The following is a 24,535-nucleotide window of genomic DNA, read 5'->3' as shown; positions in this document are numbered from 1 at the left end:
TCTAATTAAGAGGAGTGGTTTTCAAGTATGCTGTTTTAGTGTTATTAGCTATGGAAACCTTTTGTGATTGCATTAGTTAAAAGGTTCAGGAGGAACATCTGCAGCTACTGATGCATTCCAGTTTGAGAGAATCATGTTTTGTAAGTTTATTGGTAGGGTCAAGTGATACTCTTTCACAAGGTTTCTGCATTAGGTATTGATGTAATAAAAGGTTCAGGAGGAACATCTGCAGCTACTGATGCATTCCAGTTTGAGAGAATCATGTTTTGTAAGTTTATTGGTAGGGTCAAGTGATACTCTTTCACAAGGTTTCTGCATTAGGTAAATTGATGTAAGTTAACGCGCTTGCTTGTAGCCCAGAGGTACTTTTCCTCTCTGCCTTTTCATCTTAGAATTTTGTGGTTACGGTAAAAATACTTAAACCATGGGCTATATAATAGAGCTTTGAGCTGTAATAGTTGTCTACACTTCCACTTTGCAGAGACAAAAGCATGTTAATTGATTTTTCTTAAACTTTGTAATTTTGAACACCTGCTACCTAGAATGAACAAACATTTGCTGTTTCACAAATGGGTGGTTTTAGTGTGAAATGAAATAACTGTAGTTAGAGGTAAATTACAGATTAAATAGACATGTAACAAATAGAGATACTTTTATGTGCTTAATTGGGTGGTTGTCATTCAGCCATACTGTACCTTAGATAGACTTAACCCTAAAACAAGTGCAAGGTGGTAAAAAGGCTGTGGGTTAACCTAAGGCAGCTAACTCCCACACGGCTGCTTGCTCACTCCTTGCCCGGTGGGCTGGGGAGGAGAATCGTAAGGGTACAAGTGAGAAAACTCATGAGCTGAGATAAAGACAGTTTAATAGGTAAAACAAAAGCTACACACACAACTCTGCCCCCCCACCTTCCTCCTCCTTTCCCCCAACTTTTATTGCTGAGCACAGTGTCATATGGTGTGGAATATCCCTTTGGTCAGCTGGGGTCAGCTGTCCCGGCTGTGTCCCCTCCCAGCTTCTTGTGCACCCCCAGCCTACTCGCTGGTGCGGCAGTGTGGGATATGGGGAAGGCTTTGCTGTGTATGCACTGTTCAGCAATAGCTAAAACATCCCTGTTACCAACGCTGTTATGGTCGCAAATCCAAAACATAGCACCATGCAAGCTGCTATGAAGAAAACTAACTGTATCCCAGCTCAAACCATTATGTGTCAGTGGAAGAATTGAAACTGAACTGTGGAAGCTAGATGGGTCAGAATAGGAAAAACATTTTGTTTGGAGTTCACCAGCAAAGTTGATAGTGGCATAATGGGCTGACCTGTTGGTGATGCTAGGGTTGTTGTGGTGTGAGGTTTTTTGGTTTGTTTTTTGACTGCTGCCTCTTGGTGATACAATAAAAAAGAGGCCTAATCCAATTGATCCACATCTGTACCTATGATGGAATTATCCTGATTTATCTGCTGTCTACATCACTTGATGGCCAAAGTTATAGAATGCCCATAAATAAATATGGAGTGGAATATCCCTACTTCTCAGGGACTTCATTACGTGGGGAATATCCAGACTAGAGACAAGGAACTTGCTAGTCTATATAGTGTCGTGCTTCACTTTGCTTCTGAGAACTGTGATCTAATTAGACTTGACAAGGAAGGGATTGGAGATATAGATGTAATGTAAATGGAATCACTGGGATTGCGTATTGCACATCAGCAGTGCTCTTTCTTTGTCTGTTTCTGAAACCTTTCTCAAAGCTACATGTGTGCATGCCGGTTTCTTGACCGGTAATTTTAGCATATTCTGGCCAGTCTCCATAATATTTGATGGAGAACTCAAATATGCTTTGTAATCTTAACTAAGCATGTTTCCTTTCTTCAGTGTGCTGTAGAAGATGTGCCGAGTCAACATTTATCAATGCTGATACTGTAGAGTACTCAAACATGTTGCTATGACTCGATGAGCTGCCATGTGCTTGTTAAACCACAATAGCTGGCCCTAATAGGATAAATGTTCAAATGTTAACTGAGGCAATTCAAACATAAGTACCACTTAGCCTGTCCCCCTTGGAAGTTATGTGTACACAGGTAGCTGGTATGGTTTGGGGGCAGTGGTTACAGACTGTGTGTCTACTTCCTGATTTGTATTTCATGTCAGGGAGAATTTGCTGTTGAGCAGTGCGCTCTGAGCCTTTTGGCTTCCGGGTCAGCAGGACGTTGGCTAAGCTCCCAGTTATTGAAGTGAAGTAGTTAATAATATATGAGGAAAGCATTAGTTTTTGGAAAACTAACATGATCCCTGTTAATATGGTACACAATGCTGCACTGGAATTTGAGAGCATTTATTTGTGAAAACAAACTGGGATTTATTTATTCTATTCATTTTTTGCCACAATAGCCTGACCTACCTTCTCAGAGAAAGAAATGATGGGTGTTTTTTTAATACCCCAAATATTCCAACTATAAACTATTGTAAAATGAAAAAAGTTTAATTTCTCCTTATGTTTTATTAACTATTTAACTTAAGTAAAGAATAGCAAGGCAATGGAAATGTACATTTTAAAGATCTTTTGCATAGTGTTCTATAGGTAGTGTCTTGGTACATGTCTGTAGTTTTCCTTCTCTCTCTCGGTTTCAATTTTGGGTAGCGGCTCCAAGCTTCTAACTCATGATTAAAGAGGGAAATGAGTGGGAAGCAGATGGCATACAAAGCTGCTTTGTCTGATGGCACTAAAACAGTGCAAGGTTAGGTTAAGAAGTCTTGTGTCTGTCTTACAGGATCCAACTTCCTGGGTACATATTCACCACCTGGAGTATACGGATGGAGGAATCCTGGACCCAGATGATGTGCTGGCAGATGTTGTGGAAGACAAAGATAAGGTAGAGCTTGGATGAAAATACTACTTTTGCTTTTTGCTGTGTCTTTTCAAATAACTAATGCTACTTTCTTATTTCTTGGACATCTGGCAGGTGAAGTGAGTGTTAAATATTCTTAAATTAAACACATCTGCCCATAGGTGCTATAGCGCTCTGTTTCTGGAGTAGAACTGGAGAGGAAAAAAAAAAAGCATGACCAAAGCAATGAAGATAATCAGAGGAGCCTAGCAGTTGATTTAGGACTTAACCTTGTCAAGCAGTTCTGTGTTTCTTTTTATTGCTATATGAAAATAGAGTGGTGAAGGAATGTGAGTTTTGCAAGGCATCTTTTTTTATGCCACTTAAAATATCTTTTATAATCTCTTCCTTTGCTTAGAATTAAATTTCTGAGAATCATTCAAATGTCATGGTTGAATATGTGTGACAAAATAAACAGACAAATCCTGCGATGACAAGAACAGATGCCTCAACTGTGTTAAATTTCAGGAGGAGTTCCTGTGATTTGCTACTGAAAGTCTAAGCAGGCCGGTTATTAATTTTAAAAGCTATGAGTCTCTAACTTTCAACTCAGATAAGATAGATGTCCTCTCTGGGTAGAGAAGTAGTAGCTGTGAGGTAGCCCGTTTTAACTTTTTGTAATTATCAGGAAAATTAGTTTTGGGAAACTAACTGGTGACTTATTTCAGCATAGAGGAGGAGGAGGTGGGGTATAATTTATAATACTTTGCTGGTTTTTTCTTTTTTTTCTTTGTAAAATCAGAGGAAAAAATATATCTAGTGACTTGAAACTGAAGATCCAAATATGGGATATGTCTGTAATTTCAGACAAATAGTTTTGTCTATTTATAGTGCCATATGCTTGGTGACTTCAGAAACAATTTTGTATATTGTGAACAGAAATGCTAGTTTTGTATGCTGTTGATTCTTCAATGACTTAATACAAAGTGCAACATTTTGCTTATGATTAATGGGATGCTGTTTCTCAGTACCTTAGAAAATTGTCTAAGGCGTACGTCAGTGTAATTTTATTGTGGTTTGTGTGGGAATTCTTAAAAACAACAGAGCTCTCTTTGGTATGTGTTCTTTTTATCGAACTTGTATTTCTTGCTTGTCCATGTTTACTGAAAGTGTACTTAAAACACCCTAAGACTTTTTTCCAGTAGCGTTTGGAGACTAAGGACTGGGTTCTGAGGATTGACACAGCTGTATATAAAGGATAAGACCATAAGCATAAGGTGTCATAAAATGAGATATCGCATCAAAGGGAAATGCATTACTGGTCTCGTCAGTTAATAAAAATTAACGTGTCCACACAGGATTTCCTCTATTTGAAGTACTGATACAGGAACACTTATGCAAATATGAGCAGTAGTTTGCAGAATATTTGATATACCATCCAGTTTTTAACTTGTTGCCAAAGCCTTTGCTATACTTTATTGGTAGGTGTCAGTGGTTGAGTATGTGCTGCTGATTAAGTTTCTAGTTCACACATAGCTGTAAGTTTGAGCAGCTTCTGTTATAACAGTGCTAGGTAGGACTCTGTAGTTCTGAGGATGCCTTGAGGAAAAACCACTGGAAAACCGGGATCTTATTTGCTGAAGTGGTCTGGGGTGGTTTAGGAATACAGCAAACTCCTCGATTTCTCTTCCTGTGATGTCTCAATTACATGAGATGCATCACTGCCATCTTCTCTTCTTCAGGCGGCCTTGGTGAAACGGTGATCAGTAAGATTTACTGAACAGCAGCAGCTGCAGTGACAAATCAGGTTTTTTGATTAAACTAGGGGAGAATCATGTAATCATGTAAGGGGACTGCTGGTTGAGAGATCAGAGAATTCTTTCATTTGAGTGGAATGGGGCCATAGCATGTGTAAGGAGCTGTCCATACTACCTACTTACAAGGTTTGGTATGATCTGATAACAAAGAACCAGCCCTATAAAAGCCTTACGAATATTTTTAGTAGTTTTATTGTGGCCTGTTAGCCTTTGAGCCTTCGCCAGTGCTATTCCACACTGAGAATATTGGCTAGGGGTGATCTTTAAGCTTTGCAGAAAGGGGAGGAGATATCTAGATCGAATCGACCTGGTATCTACTTTGGTGTTTAAAGTCCCTAAATAGATGAAAGAATTCTTGGTACATTTATCTGTGCGCTGATTCTCTTTGGTTATGATTATCTATATGTGTGATAAATGAATAGGCCACAGCTTTGTTGCTCCCTTGTCCTTGTCATCTTTTCTTATGCATCCAAGCCAGTAATGCAGTCTCCCATGAAATCAATCAATTTATAAAAATAAGCGTTGCACTGAACCTCAGTGCCTATAACCAAAAGTGTGTTTGGCATTGCTGACCATCAAGCTCTTCTTTAGTGGCAGAGGAAAATAGCTGATGCTTTTTTGAGGGTTAATCTGCTCTAGATCGTACTTTGATAGCAGTAAATTAGCACAGTTTCTTCAAAGGTAAATGTGCTTGCTAATCTATTGAAATTCTTTCGCTGTGGAAACAAAATAGCGAATCAGAGAGAGCTATCAGATATAATTTATTTGGAATTTCAAAAGCTTTTGACAGTCCTTAACAATAGACTGTTAAGGAGGCACAACTACTCATGAGGTAAGCAGCAAGTGCTGCCGTGGGTCAGTAAATGATTGAGAGGGAACAAAAAGATGGAATAAATGGTCAGTTTCCAGCATTGTGAAATGATGGCACTGGGATGCATAATGCACATTATTGGGAGTGGCAATGTTTTTGAGCTCTGCTTATGTTAACTTTATGATTTCCTCTTAAACTCAAAGTTAATCAAAATTCAGCAAATAGGCAGTACAGTGGATGACATTAATTGCTGTCAACTGCACAGTTATGCATGTTGGAGAGGGTGGCTTGTTCTGTTTGTATATAAAACAGGTCTAAATTAGTATTATATGTGCTTGGTAATGTGTCATGTGAAAATGTTTTGGAAATTCTTTATGATGAGAGCCCCTCCTGCTGCTGCTGCCTCAGCAATAATCTGTGGCCCGAATTGGATGTCAAAGCTAGTGTTGAATAGTTTTAAAATAGTTTGTTTTCACTGAGTTATCTAGCAAGTGGTTTGTGTCCTGATTACTCTGAATGATGGATCTAATTAATTAAAACCCCCCAATTTTGTCATTTGAATAAAAAAAAAGCTATTTAAATTGTCTGCTTTTAATGTGTTGAAGCTATAAATGGAGTCCTCTTTGTACGCTCTTCTTAAAATCTCTATCACTTGAAATGGCTTTTTTCCTTGAGGAAGAAAATGCCCTAAGAAAATTTCTATGCTGTGCAAAAGATGAGTACAAAATGTTTCCCGTCATATCATTGTGTACATCGAGCCTGTGCTTAGCACGTGTCTTAATTGCATAAACTTAATGTACCCCTCCTGGTTTCCCTCTGATTTTTACATGGACTAATGTTTTCAAATGCTCACAAACACCTGGGGAGGCTAAAAAGATGTAATGAAACCCTGTGTTAATAAGTTAAAACTTGCTTAGCTTATAGAAAAGTTTAAACTGTTACTAACTTCCTAGATCAGAACAGTTCTGCTCTCTGAATACATATAAAAGCCTACAGGGAAAATACAGTTTCTATCTAACCTAACGTATATGTTCGTATTTTGACAGGATTAAATACAAGCAAAACATGCCTACTGGTATGCTTTTATCAGCAGAGCCCTTCTGAAGAAGGGGGTGATGGTCTGCTGTCAGGGTCCTGGTTTTTTTTTTTTTTTTTTTTTTTTTGAAAATACAGTTTCTATCTAACCTAACGTATATGTTCGTATTTTGACAGGATTAAATACAAGCAAAACATGCCTACTGGTATGCTTTTATCAGCAGAGCCCTTCTGAAGAAGGGGGTGATGGTCTGCTGTCAGGGTCCTGTTTTGTTTTTTTTTTTTTATTTTTTTGGTAAGACTATGCTTGCAAGGGCAGTATTGCAGTATCTACAATTTGGCCAACAAAGCTGTTGAACACTTATGTAAGGATACAATTTTCTGATCAGTGCTGCTGGCAAAAGATCTAGGCTTGTCATCCTAGAAGGTGGTGTAGGTTTAACCTCTCCAGAGGCTTGTTTGTCAGCAGTTCCACTACTTTAGGTATATGGTGGGGGTGTTTTGTGGTTGGATCTTTTTGGTGGGGTTTTTTTTTGTGTAGTGTTTGGGTTTTTTTAGGAGTGGAGAAAAAAAGGTATGTGATTGTCATGGGCACTGGGCTGGTACTGAAATAGCAGGGTGCCAATATGGTCTTAGAAATAGTTTTTGCTTGGATATTGCCTATGTTAAATATAGGTGACTTGTAACAGCAGCAGCTTTTGAAGGACACAAAGCAACATCAATGAAATACTGAAACAGTGACATCGTTTCAAGATTTGTAGGGACTGTAGCTGTCATTTAAGTGTTTCTAATGATGATATCAAGTAAATGGTATGAATTAAGTGTAGTTCAGATACTTATTTTAGCTGAGCATTTAATGAAATATTAAATAGCAAAATCAATGAATTCTTCCTTCTCAGTTCACTACCAGCAGAAATGCAATATTGAGAAAACATGTCTCCTGGAAGGTCTCCAAATGCTAGAGAAATCATCTGCTGGCTGTTCAAAATGGTTATTGGGCCCATGCATGCTCCTGATAAGAAGCTGAAGATCTGGCTGTTTTTGTAGGGTATGCTAAGTAGCTCTTAAACCTTACTTCAGACAGAGGTCTCTGCAGGTAGCTTTAGTTTCAGTGACAGTATTGTGAGTGTGAGGCTGGTTTGGAGATGTTTCAGCAAAACGACAAAAAGGTTTGGATTCAGAAGTGGATATAAACTTCAAGATTGATTGTAATTATACAAAGGAAATGTCTCTCCTAGTACCTGACAGGCATGTTTTCTGTCAGTGGATTCGGAACTTTTCCATTGTTTCCAGGCAGGTTTAGTCACTGGGAGTGCTGGCTGGCTGGGTATAGCACTTACACAGCAGTTATTTTCTGACCTGGGTTTGGCTCTGTAGACCTTCAGGGTTGTCATTCCGGCTGTGAAAGTGATGGCATGCTCTAATGTGCAATGTGTATTTAAATTAAGTTATATTGAAGTAATTCCACCTTTGAACAGTTTCTGTTCCCTCCAACCATCGAATTCCTCATGAAATGGAGAAGGAAATCAGAACTAAAGTAACCTTTACATAAGTAGAGAAGGTGTGGCTGAAGAGTATGAGGTGATAAAGAAAATGATTTGTACAAGCAGGTTGAAAAATGGTAAAATGAAGTCAAAATAACAAGGCAAGTGGGCAGGAGTATCTCATAGTTTAAAAAATAAATAAAAGGCTGTGGAATTCTGAGGGAATTTCTCTTAATGGGGAGTAACAGCATTGCTGCTTTAAAAGCTTCCTCTGCAAATCAGAGGCAGAGGCCTCAATACTGGCTTGTTTAAATTACCTTCCAGTGGGTCAGCAGAGCCTGAAAATGTCATGCTTTACAGACCTTTTTGTTATATGGCTTGATTCTCAAATATATGATCCATACAAGTAATGCATACTTAAGTTAGAGAAACGTGGTTCAAACTCTAGACTTCTGTGTAATTGAGCTTTCTAGTATTTTCTCCAGGGTTTTGTAACTTTCTGATAACTGGAATGCAGAACAGTGTTTTTTATTCTTCAGTTTGTTGTACAACAGTATATTACACTTGTTTAGGAAAAACAAAGCAAGATAAGTAAGACTTAGTTACAGCTGAGAATTTTTACCTATTGAAGTATATGCTGTGGTGTTTTTTTATGTAGGCTGCTCTACAAGTTGTTGCATATTAGTCAACTTTCCCCTGGAGAAGTTTTTTTTAAAAAAAACAAACAAAACAACAAACCACAACTCCCTTTGATATAAAGAATAAGCATGTGAGAGATGCCTGGTAACACAGAAAGCAATTAATGATGTTAGTTTCATATAATGTGGAGGTAACATTTTAAGTGTGCAACGGACACAGGATAGTTCAAATTGGTGTATTATAACTTGGATGCTCTGTGTTTTTCATAAAATCTGCACCAAAAAAGGCATGCATCAAAGAAAAAAAAAATTACATCTTTTTTCTCTATAAGGTGATGAATGTTGCTCTGTACTAGGGTTTTGACACTCAATGTTTTATGACATTTAGTTGATTAATACCATGGCCAAGTTATTGTTTTAATGTGTGTTCTTTTACTGACTGTTAAACTGGTTGCAGCAAATACATGCTTCAAACTTTTGATACTTAGTGCTTCTGGCAGCCTTGGTTACACTTCCGTAAGTTTGAATACCTTGTTTGAGAGAACTGTTGTCCAGAAGCAGCCAATTCTTATGTTTAGTTCCTTGGTGCTAATGAGGTAAAATAGGGATTAGTAGAAAAGCCTGGTATGTTCAAGTTGGGGGAAAAAAGAAGTTGAAGAAATTTGTCAGAACTGGTATGTAAGGGCTGTTGTTCTTTGATTTGGTTTTAATTTTTTTTTTCTAAGTATAATTTTCAGGCTGTGGTTAATATCTCTGCCAGAATATGTGTAGATATTTGCCTCTGTGACTCTTCCCCTTACTGCTTCTGGTTTTGCATTCATATTTCATGGTTTCAGTAATGAGATCGTAGAGATGAGCGGAAATCTTAAAATTTGACTAACAAAAAGGATAACTAATAATTCATTCTTCTTTCAAACCCTAAATTGGTAAAAATTAAAATGGATTTCATAATGTTATTAAGAATAGAAGTTACAGCCTCCAAAGGCATGATAGTGTTCTTATCTGTTAGATTCAGAGTATTCTGTTTCTTCCTTGTATAAATAATTTGTAATACGTTTCAGTTGTAATTTCCCATAATCAAAGTTATTGGGATATGAAATTGTTACTGCTGACAGTATTTGTTTACTTAAATATTCTTAGCTAGTTCTGGGTGATGAAGATATAAAGACAAAACACTACTGTGAATAAAATCTCCATGTAACTTCTGTCAAGGGAGTCCCAGCGTAAGTATTCTTTAGGTGTCTGATAATTAACTATGCATCGTGCGTCTACGAGGATGGAAAGTATTGGAAATGGCATATTTTTAAAGTTACCTTTATCCTTTTCAGCACCTTAAAATGTGAAGAAGAGATGTGAGACACAAGAAAATCCTAGGTCAAAATGGAGTGTCTATCCTTTTGCATTGACTGTGATCATGGCTTTTCCCCTTATCTTGAGTAACAGGCTTTTTAACTTGCTCAAAAAGATAGTGCCAATGCTTGTAAAAACCTCTGTTGAGTTTATCTAGGTTTTACCTGTAGTTTAAAAACAAACAAAAAAAGGCACTGGGGATGGGGGTGCCATTCTTATGGAAAAACTGTAGACCTTGATTTGCTGGCCCTTTGATGAACTGAGACAGAGTTTTGTTTTAGCTATTGATGGAAATAGTATGCAAGCCAGTCAAGCTGCAGCCTATTTTTAAAAAATGTTTTCACACTTTTTAGGAAGAAAAGGTTTTATGCCATTTTGAGCCAATGCTTGTTTAGGAAACGGATGTCTGATGTTACCAGAGGGAAGGGGGGGAGGCGGAAGTCACCATCATTAGTACTTACTAAGCAACACTTTATTTCAGTAATGCAGTTTCTTTTAGAATACAGATTATGAAGCTTTGAATTTTTATGAAATTTGTTTTAATTTCTTGCTGCAGAGGTGCCATGCATTATTCAAGATTATAAAGTGATTTGGATTTCAGGAGCATTTGGATTTGCTGATGAGGATTTCAAGCTGTGTAATTATGAAACTGTATGCACATAGGTTGGAAGTTCAGAACTCATTAGCGTAATCATTAAAATAACCATTTTTAAAATGTGGTATTACATTCCGGGGTGTGCAATTACACTATCATCTGCTTCTGGTTACTGGAAGCATTCTTGTAATAAACTTCAGGTCTAGCAATGTGCTTCAAGATAAGTTCATAGCTTTAAGAACAGACACCTGGTCAAATGTTGCTTAGCTTATTCAAGAAAATTCAGTTTTATAGATTTTGAGCTATATGCAGTGTCTGTATGCATAAATTAACATAGTATTTATCCTAGAAAAAAATTATAAGCGTTTACATATTTAGTGTTGTATAATGTAATTTTTCTTAAAATAGATATTGTCTTGGAAGATATTACAAGGGTTACTTATTTCAGCTCTACCTACTTTAAAAGTAAAAAAAGGTTCTTACCAGATGGACTCCAAACTCTTAGTTTTTCCAGTGTAATGTTTGTGTTTGAACATTCTGAACTGTGAACTCTTTCTCTGAACATCTGTAACTACCAGAGTTTTTCCATTTGTGATAAGTATTCCATTCCTTTTCTCAGATTAAAAAAAAAAAATGAATTAACTGTGACAGTGGATCTGTGACACTAATAAGATTCCTGATAGGATTTAAACAGGCAATCTTATTCCAAAACTGAGAGGGGGATTTTGGAGTTAAAATCCTTTTTATGTAAGATACATGCAAATCTGAAACGTGTGCTTTTCTAATTTGATTTTCTATTGATCCCTCTATTATCTGATTTGTATTTTGGCATTTTAAATAAGAGTATTAAAAACACAGCAGGCAGAAGGTTTGGGACCTGGGTCATTTGGGTTTTGGAGAGTATTCAGCTGTACAATCATAACACTTTCTCTCGACCTGAAAATGTGTTTTGTCATCTGGGCACTAAGTACTGTAGCTAATTGGTGGTCTGACAACTGAAGCTGTTTGAGTTTCTGTTCCTTAAACAATGAGAGGGAGGGAGGGCGGGAGGTCATTCTAAGTGCATCTGGTCACAAATGGTGGGTTGAATGGACATTCAGAAGTTCTGATGAAAAGGAGCTTAATATCTCTCACTATAAGCATAACCTGGTGGAAGATGCTTATTCCTTCTTAATGATATTCCTTGATGTAACAAATACTTGGAATTCTATATACATGTGTTGATGCTTAAGTGCATATAAACACACACACGTTAATGTTTACCAAGGGAGTGATGTGCATTGTGAAAATAATGTAACCTTGTTGTGGAAAGATAATTTGGTGGGTTGTCTTGCTATAAAGTAAGCCGAGCTCTTAAATACTTCCATGTAGTGGTTTATAATATGCCTTGGATTATTATTTCCCTTGTCCTACTTAAATTGCAAATGGATTGAAGAAGGGGCTTTTTGTTCTGTTTTCAAGTGAGGGCTCCAAAGACTACTTCAGTACAAGGAATTATAAATGCCTACTGTGGTATACCTTGTTGTGTAAGACAGTGGTGAAGGAGGTGAGGTTTTGTGTTGGTATTTCATTCCTTTTCAGAAGTGACCCAAGCAACTGTGTTCTGGCCCAAGGAACTGGAGTTAGTCCTGGTACTGTTTTGGGAAACTGTTTCAGTGTAGTAAGCTTGCATTACTTTTGATAGGTAAACAACTCCTATGTGATGTTCTGTTCTTCTAATTCCTGTGACTCTTCTACCAGTATTTCAAAACTTTAAACAAGCTTCAACTTTCTGGAAGAAAATCTCATTTATATTTCAGCAGTTGTAAACAATTTGGGATTTGTGTTTTGGAACTCTCTTGTTGTAATGGGGATATTGTAATGGTGTACTAGTGAGATGGCCTAATACCATTGCTATTGTGAACGCAAATCCCTCCTAAAAGTTTAAAAACAAAACCAACCCAATTTTTGTGTGCAGGTTTGAAACATCAACTCTCATTTTATTTAAGATACAGTTGACATGTTTGAGGAAAATACCATATAAATTGTCATTAAAAATACAGATATAACCTGGTTATGTGCCAGCTTCCTGATATACGCAATATTGAGCCTAACAGAAAGCCTGCCTTAGTTAGCCTTCAAAAGGTTGGAAAGGACACCGGCTATACCCTTCAGCTGAGGAGGCAGCTTTGTAGCTGAAGTGTAGTAGACTTCTATTGAAAGTGCCAAGTAAGTGTGAGTTAGTGCTTGCTTTGTGGGATGGAGGGGCTCATGTGTGCGAAAGGCTGTAGGGATGGAGATGGCATTGTCCTTTGATATACCTGTCATACAGTAAATACCTTTTGAGAATGTGTATGAATAAGAGGACACACCTTCATCTTTTTGGGAGTTTAGAAATATCTTCTGCAAAGAACCAGAAGGCTGACTGTGTTCATAACCTGCTTACAAGTCTTATGAGGAGCGGCTGAGGGAACTGGGATTGTTTAGCCTGGAGAAAAGCAGGCTGAGGAGAGACCATATCACTCTCTACAACTACCTGAAAAGAGGCTGTAGCGAGGTGGGTGTCCGTCTCTTCTCCCAAGTAACAAGCGATAGGATGAGAGGAAACAGCCTTAAGTTGCACCAGGGGAGGTTTAGATTGGACATGAGGAAAAATTTCTTCACCAAAAGGGTTGTCAAGCATTGGAACAGGCTGCCCAGGGAAGTGGTTGAGTCACCATCCCTGGAAGTATTTGAAAGATGTGTAGATATGGTGCTTAGGGACGTGGTTTAGTGGTGGACTTGGCAGTGCTGGGTTAATGGTTGGACTTGATGATATTAGAGGTCTTTTCCAACCTAAATGATTCTATGATTCTTTTCAGTATTAATGCTTTCCTGTTGTTCATTCTGTTATTGTTCTGCAAAGATGGCATTAATATCAAAATTAAGTTATAGTAATTTGAAGACTCAAGTCTTGAGGGCTTTTAGTTTTCTTCCCTTTCTTCAAAGACAGATGGAACAATAGTTCAACAACTTAAGTAAAAAAAAAAAAAACCAAAACACTTATATTCACAATTACACATTTGAGGGTCAAGATACAATGCTGCTTCTATGTAGTTAAAGTTCAGCTAATTAGCCAAACAAAAATGAAGTTTAAAAAATTCCTTAAACAAAAATGTGCATTCAGGAAAATGTTATAAGAAATTATATTGTTACAAGAAATGACATCCAGGAATAAGTAGTCTAGCCAAAAAAAAATGAAATAACATTAAAATATTCTGAACTTTCTAGCATGAGAATGTATTTGCTGTGCTGCTGCCTTCTACAAGCCCTTGACTGAATCCGTTCAATGCTGGCTCCACATGCAGCAGTTCCTTTTTTTTTTTTTTTTTTTTTTATTTCTGATGAAGCTGTTAGAACTGTTTTCTCACTGTTGTAGTGCTAGTAGTCTGATTCTTGCTCTTTTACCGCAAACTCTATTCAGACATTTAATTGCATCCCTGTTTTTAAAGATTCCTTCCCTGTTAGGAGATAAGCCAGGTAATCTAGAAGTCAAAGCTGAAGAAGAAATAGGTGACAGTAAGGAGGGGAAGGTGAATGACACAGGAATTGATTATTGACTCCTTTTGTTTATTGGTCATTTTGCAACAGTAGCTACTATTGATGCTTGAGAGGCAGAAATAAGAAAAACTCTTTTTAAAAACATGCTAACTTTTGTGGGGGACTTGTGACCTGAAGTGTATAAAGGCTATCTTAACTTCAGGTTTGTGTGGCAAATCTTACTAACCACAAAAGGATGCTAGACACTTCTGTAAGTTCACTTTTGCTGTTGAATAGTGGATAATGCTTCTTATTGTATATTCATCTCTCTGAACGTCTTCATTTTTTCTGTTGGGGTTCAGCTCATGCCCAAACTCTTCTTTTTCTAGTGGAAGAACTGTCTATTGATATAACTTAAAGTGGCTATTTGAAAGAAGGAAAGTCGACGATATTTTCCTCAGGTTTGAAGGGTTTGCAGCTTTCAGGATTTCGCCGTGTTATCTGAAAATAAGAGAGATTCTGCAGATGACTCAGACTTGAGAATCAACATGGGATGCCTGAATCTGAAGGATCACTGAAATTTATCTGTTAGAACCATTTTGGATGAGTGTGAAAGAAGTGGTGTAAAGGGCAAAGGAGATTTTAAAAAAAAGATTTTAGAGCACGCTTGCCATTGCCTGTGCCAAGGGCAGGGGCTGCAGTGGAGAAGGAAACAGCCTGTCTCAGAAACAGCTGGTGCAGTAGTTGACAGGCTGAGTTCATGGCGAGGACACACCTTTATGGGTATCAGAAGTCTGGGTTTGTGGAGGAAGACCAGGCTGTGCACTATGAGTGCAACTGTAAACTTCACTGCTTTCTGCTGTTACCTTAAGTCAGGCTTTGTGGCCACAGAGCAGCGCAGCAGAGAAATGCTGAGAGGTTGTCTTGCACTGTTCCTTCTTTGGGAGGGAATGCTAGAATTGGAGGAAAAAAATTAGGGCTTGTAGGCTGCCTCTAGGTTGTTCAGTTCAAGGCTCCTCGGTCAATTTTACCCTGGCGTCCTGTGCCAGAAGAAACTGTAGGATAAAAATGTCTGGTAAAGAAATGCCTGGAAACTATAGTTGAACCTTGGGGAATAAAAAATAGCCTTTACTTCCCATATGTTTAAAATACATTTATCTTATGGTAGAAAAATGACGGAATGTCAATTGCAAACAATATATGGCAAAAGGTAATTCTAAAAAATTATTTTTAAAAATTAATGAAGTTGACATACATACACTTCAGCTTGGTTGGAGGCTTTGTTAGTGGATGCTTTTTCTGTTGAATGTTGAAAATTGAGTTGAAGACAAGCAATAGTCAAAACTTAAGATAAAAATGCATGAAAAGCTAGTCTATTAAGTATGCAGATGTGCATTATGTGGCTTCCTAGAACAGCATAAAAATAATACATGGTCTTATAACACTGTTTTTGCAAAAAAGTTGTATTTTTTCATGTGGCGTGTGATTTCTTCCTAATTAAAAGTAGCTAGTTTTAAATCTATAGGGGTTTTTGTTACTGTCCTCCTTTTAACAAAACAATTTCATGTCTTCCTTGCTTTTTCAAATAAAATAAGAGCTAACTTTTTGATGATCTCAAGTTCTGCTCTTATGATTATTTAGCAGGCTATAGAAATAATAGTAATTAGTGTGTTTTTTTTAAAAAAAACACACTTTTTCCAGTGCATTTTTAACTTTAAGTTATAATTCTCAAGAGGATAATAAAATACACTATGGTAGATTGTGCAATCAAGTTAATGCAATCAAGTTGCTAATCATTTTCTTGGAAGAACCTCCATTAGAGAAGATGAAGACTTGCTCTTCTTTTGCTGAAGAAATGTCCTCATTTGCTGTTGATTGAGGTCCTAAGCTTAAACTGCTAGGTTTAGGTTGACCCAGGTCATATTAGTGGCACTTTCAAGTTATGATTGCTTGCCTTCCTGGAACTACACAGAGATTACTGACTGATAAGAAACCAAAGAACTGAATTTCGGAGTAGTGAGATTTTCCTGATCTTAATGTTTTACATGTTTAAAATCTGAGGAGTTTTTCATATGGCACTAATGCATTTTTATATTAACACTTCTGAAACGTTTTTCTTAGATGGCATGTTTCTTCTTACATTATTTTATGTTCAGCCTTTAAGGAAGGTTTTCCCAAACTTTCATTTATGTCTCATATCTACCCTGTAGGAATCAAAGCTGTAAGGAAAAAACCTGTATGATCAAGAAGTTCCCATAGCTCAGTATAGAATAATGATAATGAGATGAACAAACAATACAGCAACAGGAACTAGGTGTCTTCAGATAATTTACTGTACCTTTGTGACATTGAAGCTAAACTGCTGAAGGTAGGTATAAAATGTATTATGTGAGGAGCTTTGATCACCATGTGTGGTGTATTTAGTTTCAAGTTATCAGATCTATATGAAGCTAAAACTACCCACTGGCTTTATTTATAATCCTTGTCTAGAACTGTAGTTCTTATTTCGAGCCCCCCTCCCCACAAACTGGTTATAGTAACTGATGAATAAAAGGGTGAAGAATTTTAATTTCTCCTTTTAGATGACAGCTTCTATTTTGTTATTCTGTATAGTAGTGTTATTCTGTATGGTAGCAGCATTCACTTAACAGCAATTCAAGTAACACCTTCATAGCTAGAATTCTGTTGTCATGTATAAACACAAAGTGGAAACAAAAATTCATTTGGAGACAGTAGCAATTAATCTAAGAAATCAAATATGAAGGGCACTTGAGCAAAGGTTTTTTCTTTTTTCCCTCTAAAAGGTATTTTTTTGCTTTTGTGAAGATGAAAGCCTACAAAGATATGTAATTTTTGTGTTCAGAATCCCTTCTTCAGAAACCTTCCCTGCTCCTTCCAGTCCTCAAAAGGCTGGCTTGAGATACAGCAAAGGACTTGTAACTATATGTGGTCTCTTTACTGTCTTACATGTGTCATTCATATTCCCATTTCCTTATAACCATTTTAGAATGCTGTCCTGGTCTTCCCATGTGAAAGAGAAGATGGCAGCAATTGTGTACAGCTGTGCTTATATAGCCTGGTAGGTTGCCTGTGTCTCTGGAAAAGGGGCTTTTATGTCAGTGTATGAAGGCTCTGCTTCCAGTAGGGCCACTAAAAGACAATGAATGTTTCTTAGGCTTAGTTTTGCTTTGGCTGTGGTTTCCTGGCAGCCTTGAGCCAGCCTAAGTGTGCATTTGCTTTCAAAAGAGATGGTGGTGTCTGTCTCCACCCAGTCCTGCTGCTCTTGCCCTTTGAACTGTACAGGAACTGATCTGCGATTAAACTGGTCTGACAAACAAAAAACTTCATTGTTTTTACCCAGAACAGTTTCCCAAAGTTATTCCCTTTGTGGGCTCTGTGCCTGCCAAAAGAGGTGAGAAGCAGCAGTTGTTCTGGGTAGGGGAAAGGTGGTGCTGTTAGTGTTCGTGAAGTGCTCATGCTACTGTGGTATATGAGGAGTTGAGGCTCCTGTTCTTTGCTTGCAACCACTACAGGAAGAACATTAGTTTCAAATTGTGTTACTAGGCAATAATACACTAGCATGGGACAAAAAATGTCCTTGGGAAATTAGGACCACCTTTCACTCCTTTGACTGCACTGCTTTGTTGAACTGGGCCCTCTTTGCGGTAGTAGCTCACAAGTTTCAGAGATTTTGCTGCCATTTCACAGTCTAATTTTTATCACTGTCCTCTGTTCAAAGAAATTCCATTTGTTTGTTGCTGGCAGGGAATATGTAAATAAATAACTTACTACATGTTCAATTAAGACTTCTAACAACTGTCCTATACCACTTCATGCACCTTCCTACTCTGGGATGTTTACTCTTGTACCCAGCTTGCTAATGTTGGAGTTCTCTCTGCTCCCCTGGGAGAAGGTGCCTGTTGGGCAGCTGCTCTTGTCCTGCCTCACAGGTATGGCTCTTAAATGAGGTTTTAGGATAGGTGTATGGGCTTTTTTTTTTAATTTATATACTGCTTCATCTAAATGGATGTTGGCAACCAACAAGCTCTCTTTCATGAAGTCAAAAATATTGCAGAAGAGTTGGTTTTCACCTCCTTGGACAAAAAAAAAAATTGTGTGGAAAAGGATTATGGTGCAGCATAAAGGGTTTTGTAACTACGCTGATTAGCCGTGCTGCCTCAGAGTTTAGAAAACTTGATGATTGGCCACATACAGGAGAGGAAAACCTGATAATTGCAGCATTTGGAACCCCATCTTTTCTTCATTAAAACTAATGAGGATATGAATAATTCTATAGTTTGGAGGTTCTGAAGTAGTATAAGAGCTGGAAATAGAGATTGTAGGCTCACTGAAAAGAATATCCTTGTGCTGTGATACTTAATTGATCAATGGCTGTTTCAAAAAACAAAATTGTACATACTTGTCAGTAGACACTGGGAGAGTTATGTCAAAAGGTTCAGAATGATCTGGATCACGATAAACATTAGCTATAAGGTGTTTGTGGGTTGCTTGCTTGTCTGCTTTAACTATATTCTGGTAGTAGAACAGGGCTTGAAAGTTAATGTGCACAGATGTTGTAGCAGACCTACCTGGCTGGTAACCTCATAGCAGAAGAGAAGTGAGGATGACTATGTCCAGCTTCCTGGTAGCCAAAGCATTGGCACATAATTTAGTCCTAGTTGTACTCCTGTAGCCTTGTATTAGTACAGATAGAAACATATGCTGTGAAACTCTCTTGGAAATTCAAGTGACAAGTGTTTTTTCTGGCTTATTTATTACTTTAAAAATTAGTAAAAGGGGTAATTCAGTCCCTTTTGAAATTGTCCCAAACCTGTAAAGCACATGAATAAATGCTTCCAACTATTCCTTTTTCTGTTGGCTGTTTAATTAGTAACACTAGCCACTCCATGGAGGATAGCTGAGAATATAAACATACTTTAAATATCTTCAAATTGTATAAGGTAGAATTGAGGAAGAACAACAACAGCGTTTGAAGTATCTTTATCTTGTGTTAACCTTTGATTGCATTGTAAACAGTGGGTGTTATTGGGACTTCGAGTACTTGGCTTTTCCCCCAGTATGTTCCTTACTCTTAAGAAGCAAAAAAAACCCCAACTCAGAATTGTACTGCGAGCACATTATAAACACTATCATAGTCTGCAGTACAATTTCAAGTAGCGGAAAATAGTTTTATCCAGTTAATGGAAGACACATTATTGATTGTATCTGATACAGAGAAAATCGAACTATCTGTTAAAGGTGATGAACTGTTTATTTCTAATATATTGTTCTGACAGTGCAAACATTTGAAAAGAAAACCACTAGATTGCTCATCTCCCAAGAAAAACAAAAGCATCTTTTAGCCCTCTGTGATCTTCATGTGCTCTTGCTTGTTGTCTCTAATTGTCAGGACTGCATGTCACCCTTCCCATCTGACCTAGCTCCCATTCCTTCTTTTTAATTTATCTTTATCTCTTCATCTGAATTGCTTAGGTAAGGTCTAAGGTAAGTTTCAAGCAGTTGAAACCTGTCAAAGAAATATGCAGCTGTTCTTAAAGGTATTTTATTTTTTTAAGCTGTGAGGTTTCAGGCAGCCTTAATAGTTGGCAGTGCTGTGACTTCCACTTGCTACCCAGCCGGTGGATAGTCTAGAGTATATAGACTACTTCTATATAGAATATATAGACTACTAGAACTACTTCCACTTGATAGAAAGTGTAATTTTAAAATCTCAGGACAAAACCTTTAAATCTGGAATGATCTTCATATGCTTAAACCTGTTCTGAAAGACTAGATTTAATGTGTAACTGGGAATCGATGCTTTTCGGTTTAAGGAAGCAGTAATGTTAATATACTACAGCATGACTGGGCAGCCTGATACGGTGAACCCTGGGGTCTTGATTAGAATTAGACCTGTAGTTCTAATGGAGGCCACTTACAAGCAAGACTAAATACTACTCGTTCTGGCAGATACCTGAACAATTTACTGTACTTTCTATGGGAAATTAGTAACAAGATACAGAACTTCACCTTGTGTGGAGAGGATAGTGAGTGGAATATCCCTGCCATTTAGGGATGAAAGTAGATCTTTCCTTTGTCTCTTAGCTATTCTTGGGTTAAAGAGAGGAATCTAAGATTTTTCTCATGTGGGATGACTTGGTGTTTGAAAAGTGATTGACATAAGTGCAGACAATATCAGATCAAATTTAGGAAAACTACAGTGTAATGAAATAGGATGTATTCGATGCTGTTCACTGCCAATAGCTCCTCTGAAATGTCAAGAATTTAGCAAAAAACTGAGGTAATAGGTAACAAGATGTATTTAAGGTGAAGGAAAAAGAGTAAGCAATCCCCTGAACCTGTTAAAAGAACAAACAAAAAACCCCACAAAACAAAAAAAAAAACCACCACCAAAACCAACCAACCAACCACAGAAACCCAGACAAGCTTCTTTTTTGTCTATACTTAGAAAGAAAGAAACCAGCCTGTGGACTGATAATATACAGCTGGCTTCCCCAAGGTCCTGTCTCCCCACCAAGTTTCTAATTCCTGATGTGTCTTCCTCTGGCCCTGGCTAGTCTTGCCTTCCATGGTTTTGAAGCAGGAGCTGAGATGATGATGCCCCTGTTAACTGTGAGGCCTTAACCTTTCCCTTATGCTGTCACTTCAGTGAGGTGCTTCAGCTCACTGGCTCCTGGGGCCCGGTGGTGGATGCCGTGCCCTTGTGCAGTTGTTCTAAAGGTGCCTCTTGCTGGCTTCATTGTAACATCTGTGGTTTTAGAGCTCACGCTTATTGGAGGGGGGGGGAGAGAAAAAAATCCCAATCAAAACTCCCAAACCACTGCTGCATTATGTAAGTAGTAGTAGCACTAATTTAGGTGGCCTAGGGAACAATGGCTTTGCAGATTTTGAATGATTTTAGTGTGTTCCATCTCTGCATCATAACCTTATACCCCTGAGAACTTGCTTTCCAGTTCCCACCCCACCCCCCATTCAGTGTTCTGTTAAGTATGCAAGTACCAGGCAATTCCCTCTTTATGGTTTGGAAGAGGATGTGTTAGGCTGGGCAAAGGACAGGTTACTGTCGCTTTTCAAAATTAGTTTCTTGGCTTTCAGTTCGAACATGTCCAGTGTCAACTTTCAGCATTGATTCTTGTTTGATAAGCAAGTGTTGTTTAAATCTTGGTTCTGAGAAAATACGTTTGTTAATGTCATCAGCTCTGAACTTTTGGAGAAGCTGAATGGGCTAAACTACTCAGATCACTCACTGGAGAGCTTCCCTCCTCTCTGGCCTGCAACCGTTTTTTGTTTCTCTAGTCATTCTGTGTGTGCATGCATTTGCATACAGACTTAGCCCTACACATTTTAATACGACATTCAGAACTGTATGCATTATTCTTGTATTTTATTAACACTATAAACAATATTAATTGCATGATATACCTACTTTCTGCTCTTTTATGCAGCTAAAGGCTAAAAGATTAGATCATCCTTATGAAATGAACTACTGACATGGAGAAGCTGTAGTCTTTTTGACTGGTCTGTTACCATTGCTAAATCCCTTTGACTCATGCTTTCCAGAGAACTGTTCCCATTTCTGAAGGCGCAAACCACATTCCTTATTGCTATTCATTTTTTTCATGTTAACTCCCTTGTTTCCAGCTGCTGTCTTGCCAGGAAAAATAGATACAGGATGGTCGATTGGATGAACACATTGCAGACAAGACAATTTCTTTAATAAAGTCTAACACAAAGTCTGAGAGGCTCTGTCAGAGTGGCAAACAACTGTTTATCCAAGCTGAGATTGCCAAGTTTCAGAGGAGATTGCTTTATTTTGGCAAAGTGCTGGAGCACGTAAGGAACATCTTAAATATCTTTTTTTGGCACTTCACAAACAACAGATTTATTAAACCTCGTCACCTGTGCTTTATGGAAGACTGTAGGTGTGGAACTGAATGAATTGCAAGAGGCAGACAGTATTTGAAAATGGCCACAGCCAGTTCAGAAGTGTTTGCAATAGTAAAATTTACTGTGTATGGAGAAGGTCAGCCAAAAACACAACTGTGGGATCTGTATGCCAGAGGCCTCTTCCATTATGCATGGGGGCACTGCTGATAGTAAAGGGAGGCTCCAGGCTCATGTTCTGCTAACAAGTGTTAAATAGGTATTATACATTGACTCTCAGCTGGGAAGCGTGCATCTTCATGTGTTTGTGTTCTTGCTGGTAGTGCTTTTCAGAGATTTGTTTCTGACTTCGGGAAACTTGACACTGTAATCGGTATGTGCTCAAGAAATAATGGCCGATCTAAACATCAGGTATCAATTGTCCTGGAGTGGCCAAGTTGCCGACCTTGTAAACCAAGGAGCAAAATCTCTATAGGACAAAAGCCACAAGACAGATAGCATGCCTTGCAGAGAGCTGAGGAGACAGGAGTAGTTTACAGACAGGAGACTGTAGGAGCCACTGCTTTGTAGACTTCAGTTACCTGGCCAAAGAGTGGGCTTGTAGTTTGCTCCCAAGGGAGCTTGACTTTAGGAGCAAGCCAGCTGGAGCTTTAGCCTGGAGAATGAATTATCTAGTGGTGTGGTAAGCCATGCTGTTTGAATCTCTGATGCAGATAGAACTAAGTAATATGCTGTTAAATGGCTTGCACAAAGGATCTGTATGATTTCATGGAGCTATGTTTGGGTTAGAATAGTCTCCCCCCAGCCTAGCCTGCCCCTGCCTTCTGTATCTGTTACACAAAGGTGCCATGGAGATTGCAATGCCTGGTGCCACTGGTACGCTGTCTCTCTTTTCATTATCACCTTCACTGCAGAGGGATTCTCTCCTTTATCTGCTTCCTCTCCAAGACCTGCAGATCGCCAGAGTGGGTGTGGGCAGTACAGTATATTATTATTGGGTCTCCAGCTGTTCTCCCTGTCGCTGGGCAGCGTGCAGTGGGACCTGTTGTTGGTAATGGCATAGTACTGGGTGATTAGCAGTGCTAAATATTGTGGCAAGGTTTTGTTATCTTGTAAATCTAAAGTCAGAGTACAGATTTCACTGTAGTACATTGGTCTATCATTGTAAGTCTTTGAACTACATCAGCTCTGCTGCTGATTATGTGATCAAGTCCCCTTGTAAAAAGTGTGTGCGCGTAGGGTCTTGCAAGGCTTGTGCTGTTGTTTTGTGTGTCTTATAGATGGCTTGGGCCATCATTTCTTCTTTTCCAGCTGGTTGCTGCTCCCATGTTCTCTCACTCTCTTTTGTAACCTGGTATGTGGCATTTGAGTGCTAGTGAAATCATACTTCTTGCACCCTTCAGTCGTTAGCTCACGGTGTTAGTGATAATATAGTGCTTCTGGCAGAAGCCTGGTGCATTAGATTTTAAAATGGCTTTGTACATGTAGTGTATCCAAAAGAAAATTTTGTGAAAGAAGACTTGAAAGCCCAGTTAAGTGGTAAAATAATAATCAGCACATTGAATGCACTGACGTTTTAAGCAATTAAACATTTTCAGGAGAAGACAGAAAAACTATCGGTTTGGAGTCATCTAGCACTTTTTATTATTCCTAATAGCTAGTGTTTTGTTAGCTTGCTAGTATTGAGAAATTTGTAACAAAGTTTTTTTATACTGGGTCTGAGACATGTCTTTTAACTTGTACAAAAATTGCCTTTTCTGTTGATTAGATATTGATCTGTTCTTCCCAGTTGTTAATTGCAAAATACTTCTTAAAAAACTTGTAATTAGTTCAGTTGTTTGTTACTGCATGCATCGGCTTTCAGTGGTGTAAAATGTAAATAAAGTTAATAGTTAAATAGTGTGATCACATACTTTTTATTTTTTAGATAGTGTTATCTTTCAGGTCTTTTGACCAGATTTTGTAACAAGGTAGTATCTCTTCATTTGTTTATCTGGATGAACTTCAGTGTTTTGGAGAAAGATAGATATTCAGTCTGCAGTGGCTTGCAGTATAATTCCTTTGTAATTATATATTGTTTTGAGTTTGTCCTATATATTTCAGTTGAAAGCTTCTGCTTCAGCTAAGAATGGAACTGAATAAACAGAACTAAGGGAGCTTTTTAAGAATAGATCATTTGTATCTGAATAATAACAAAAACATTTAGAGGAAAAAAGTCTTAAGTCAATGTATGGTTCTTTTCAAAAGGGTGAAATTTTTTTAAGGTGAATTGAAATCTTTTGATTCCTAGATGTGATAACTTTTGTACACTTGAATCAGTTGGTCCTTGTTTATCATACCTTTAGACAATGTCTGTGGATTATTTGCTTTTGGACGGCTGCTTGCACTGTGCATTGTACCTCAGCACATGCTCCTTTTCCTACAGATTTAAAATATACTATTGTTGAATGCACATTGTTGATTCTTATGTTCTGGAGCAAATTGTAAATTTGAAAGAATCATAGAATCATTAAGGTTGGAAAAGACCTCTAAGATCATCAAGTCCAACCGTCAACCCAACACCACCATGCCCACTA

The 24,535-nt window shown here is 38.0% G+C and overlaps 1 protein-coding gene across 1 annotated transcript in view; it reads left to right on the top strand.

The window, feature by feature from the left end:
* The first annotated feature begins 2,283 nt into the window (after window positions 1-2,283).
* PARD3B (par-3 family cell polarity regulator beta) overlaps window positions 2,284-24,535 on the top strand; it is a 417,133-nt gene continuing 394,881 nt past the window's right edge. The window contains exons 1-2 of the mRNA XM_019474674.1: window positions 2,284-2,301; window positions 2,770-2,871. Coding sequence (XP_019330219.1) covers window positions 2,284-2,301; window positions 2,770-2,871 — 120 coding nt within the window. The remainder of the gene's footprint in view (window positions 2,302-2,769; window positions 2,872-24,535) is intronic.

This window comes from Aptenodytes forsteri, unplaced genomic scaffold, assembly GCF_000699145.1.
Source record: "Aptenodytes forsteri isolate BGI_AS27 unplaced genomic scaffold, ASM69914v1 Scaffold442, whole genome shotgun sequence".
Lineage (NCBI taxonomy): Eukaryota > Metazoa > Chordata > Aves > Sphenisciformes > Spheniscidae > Aptenodytes > Aptenodytes forsteri.
This window is presented reverse-complemented; position numbering and strand designations above follow the sequence as displayed.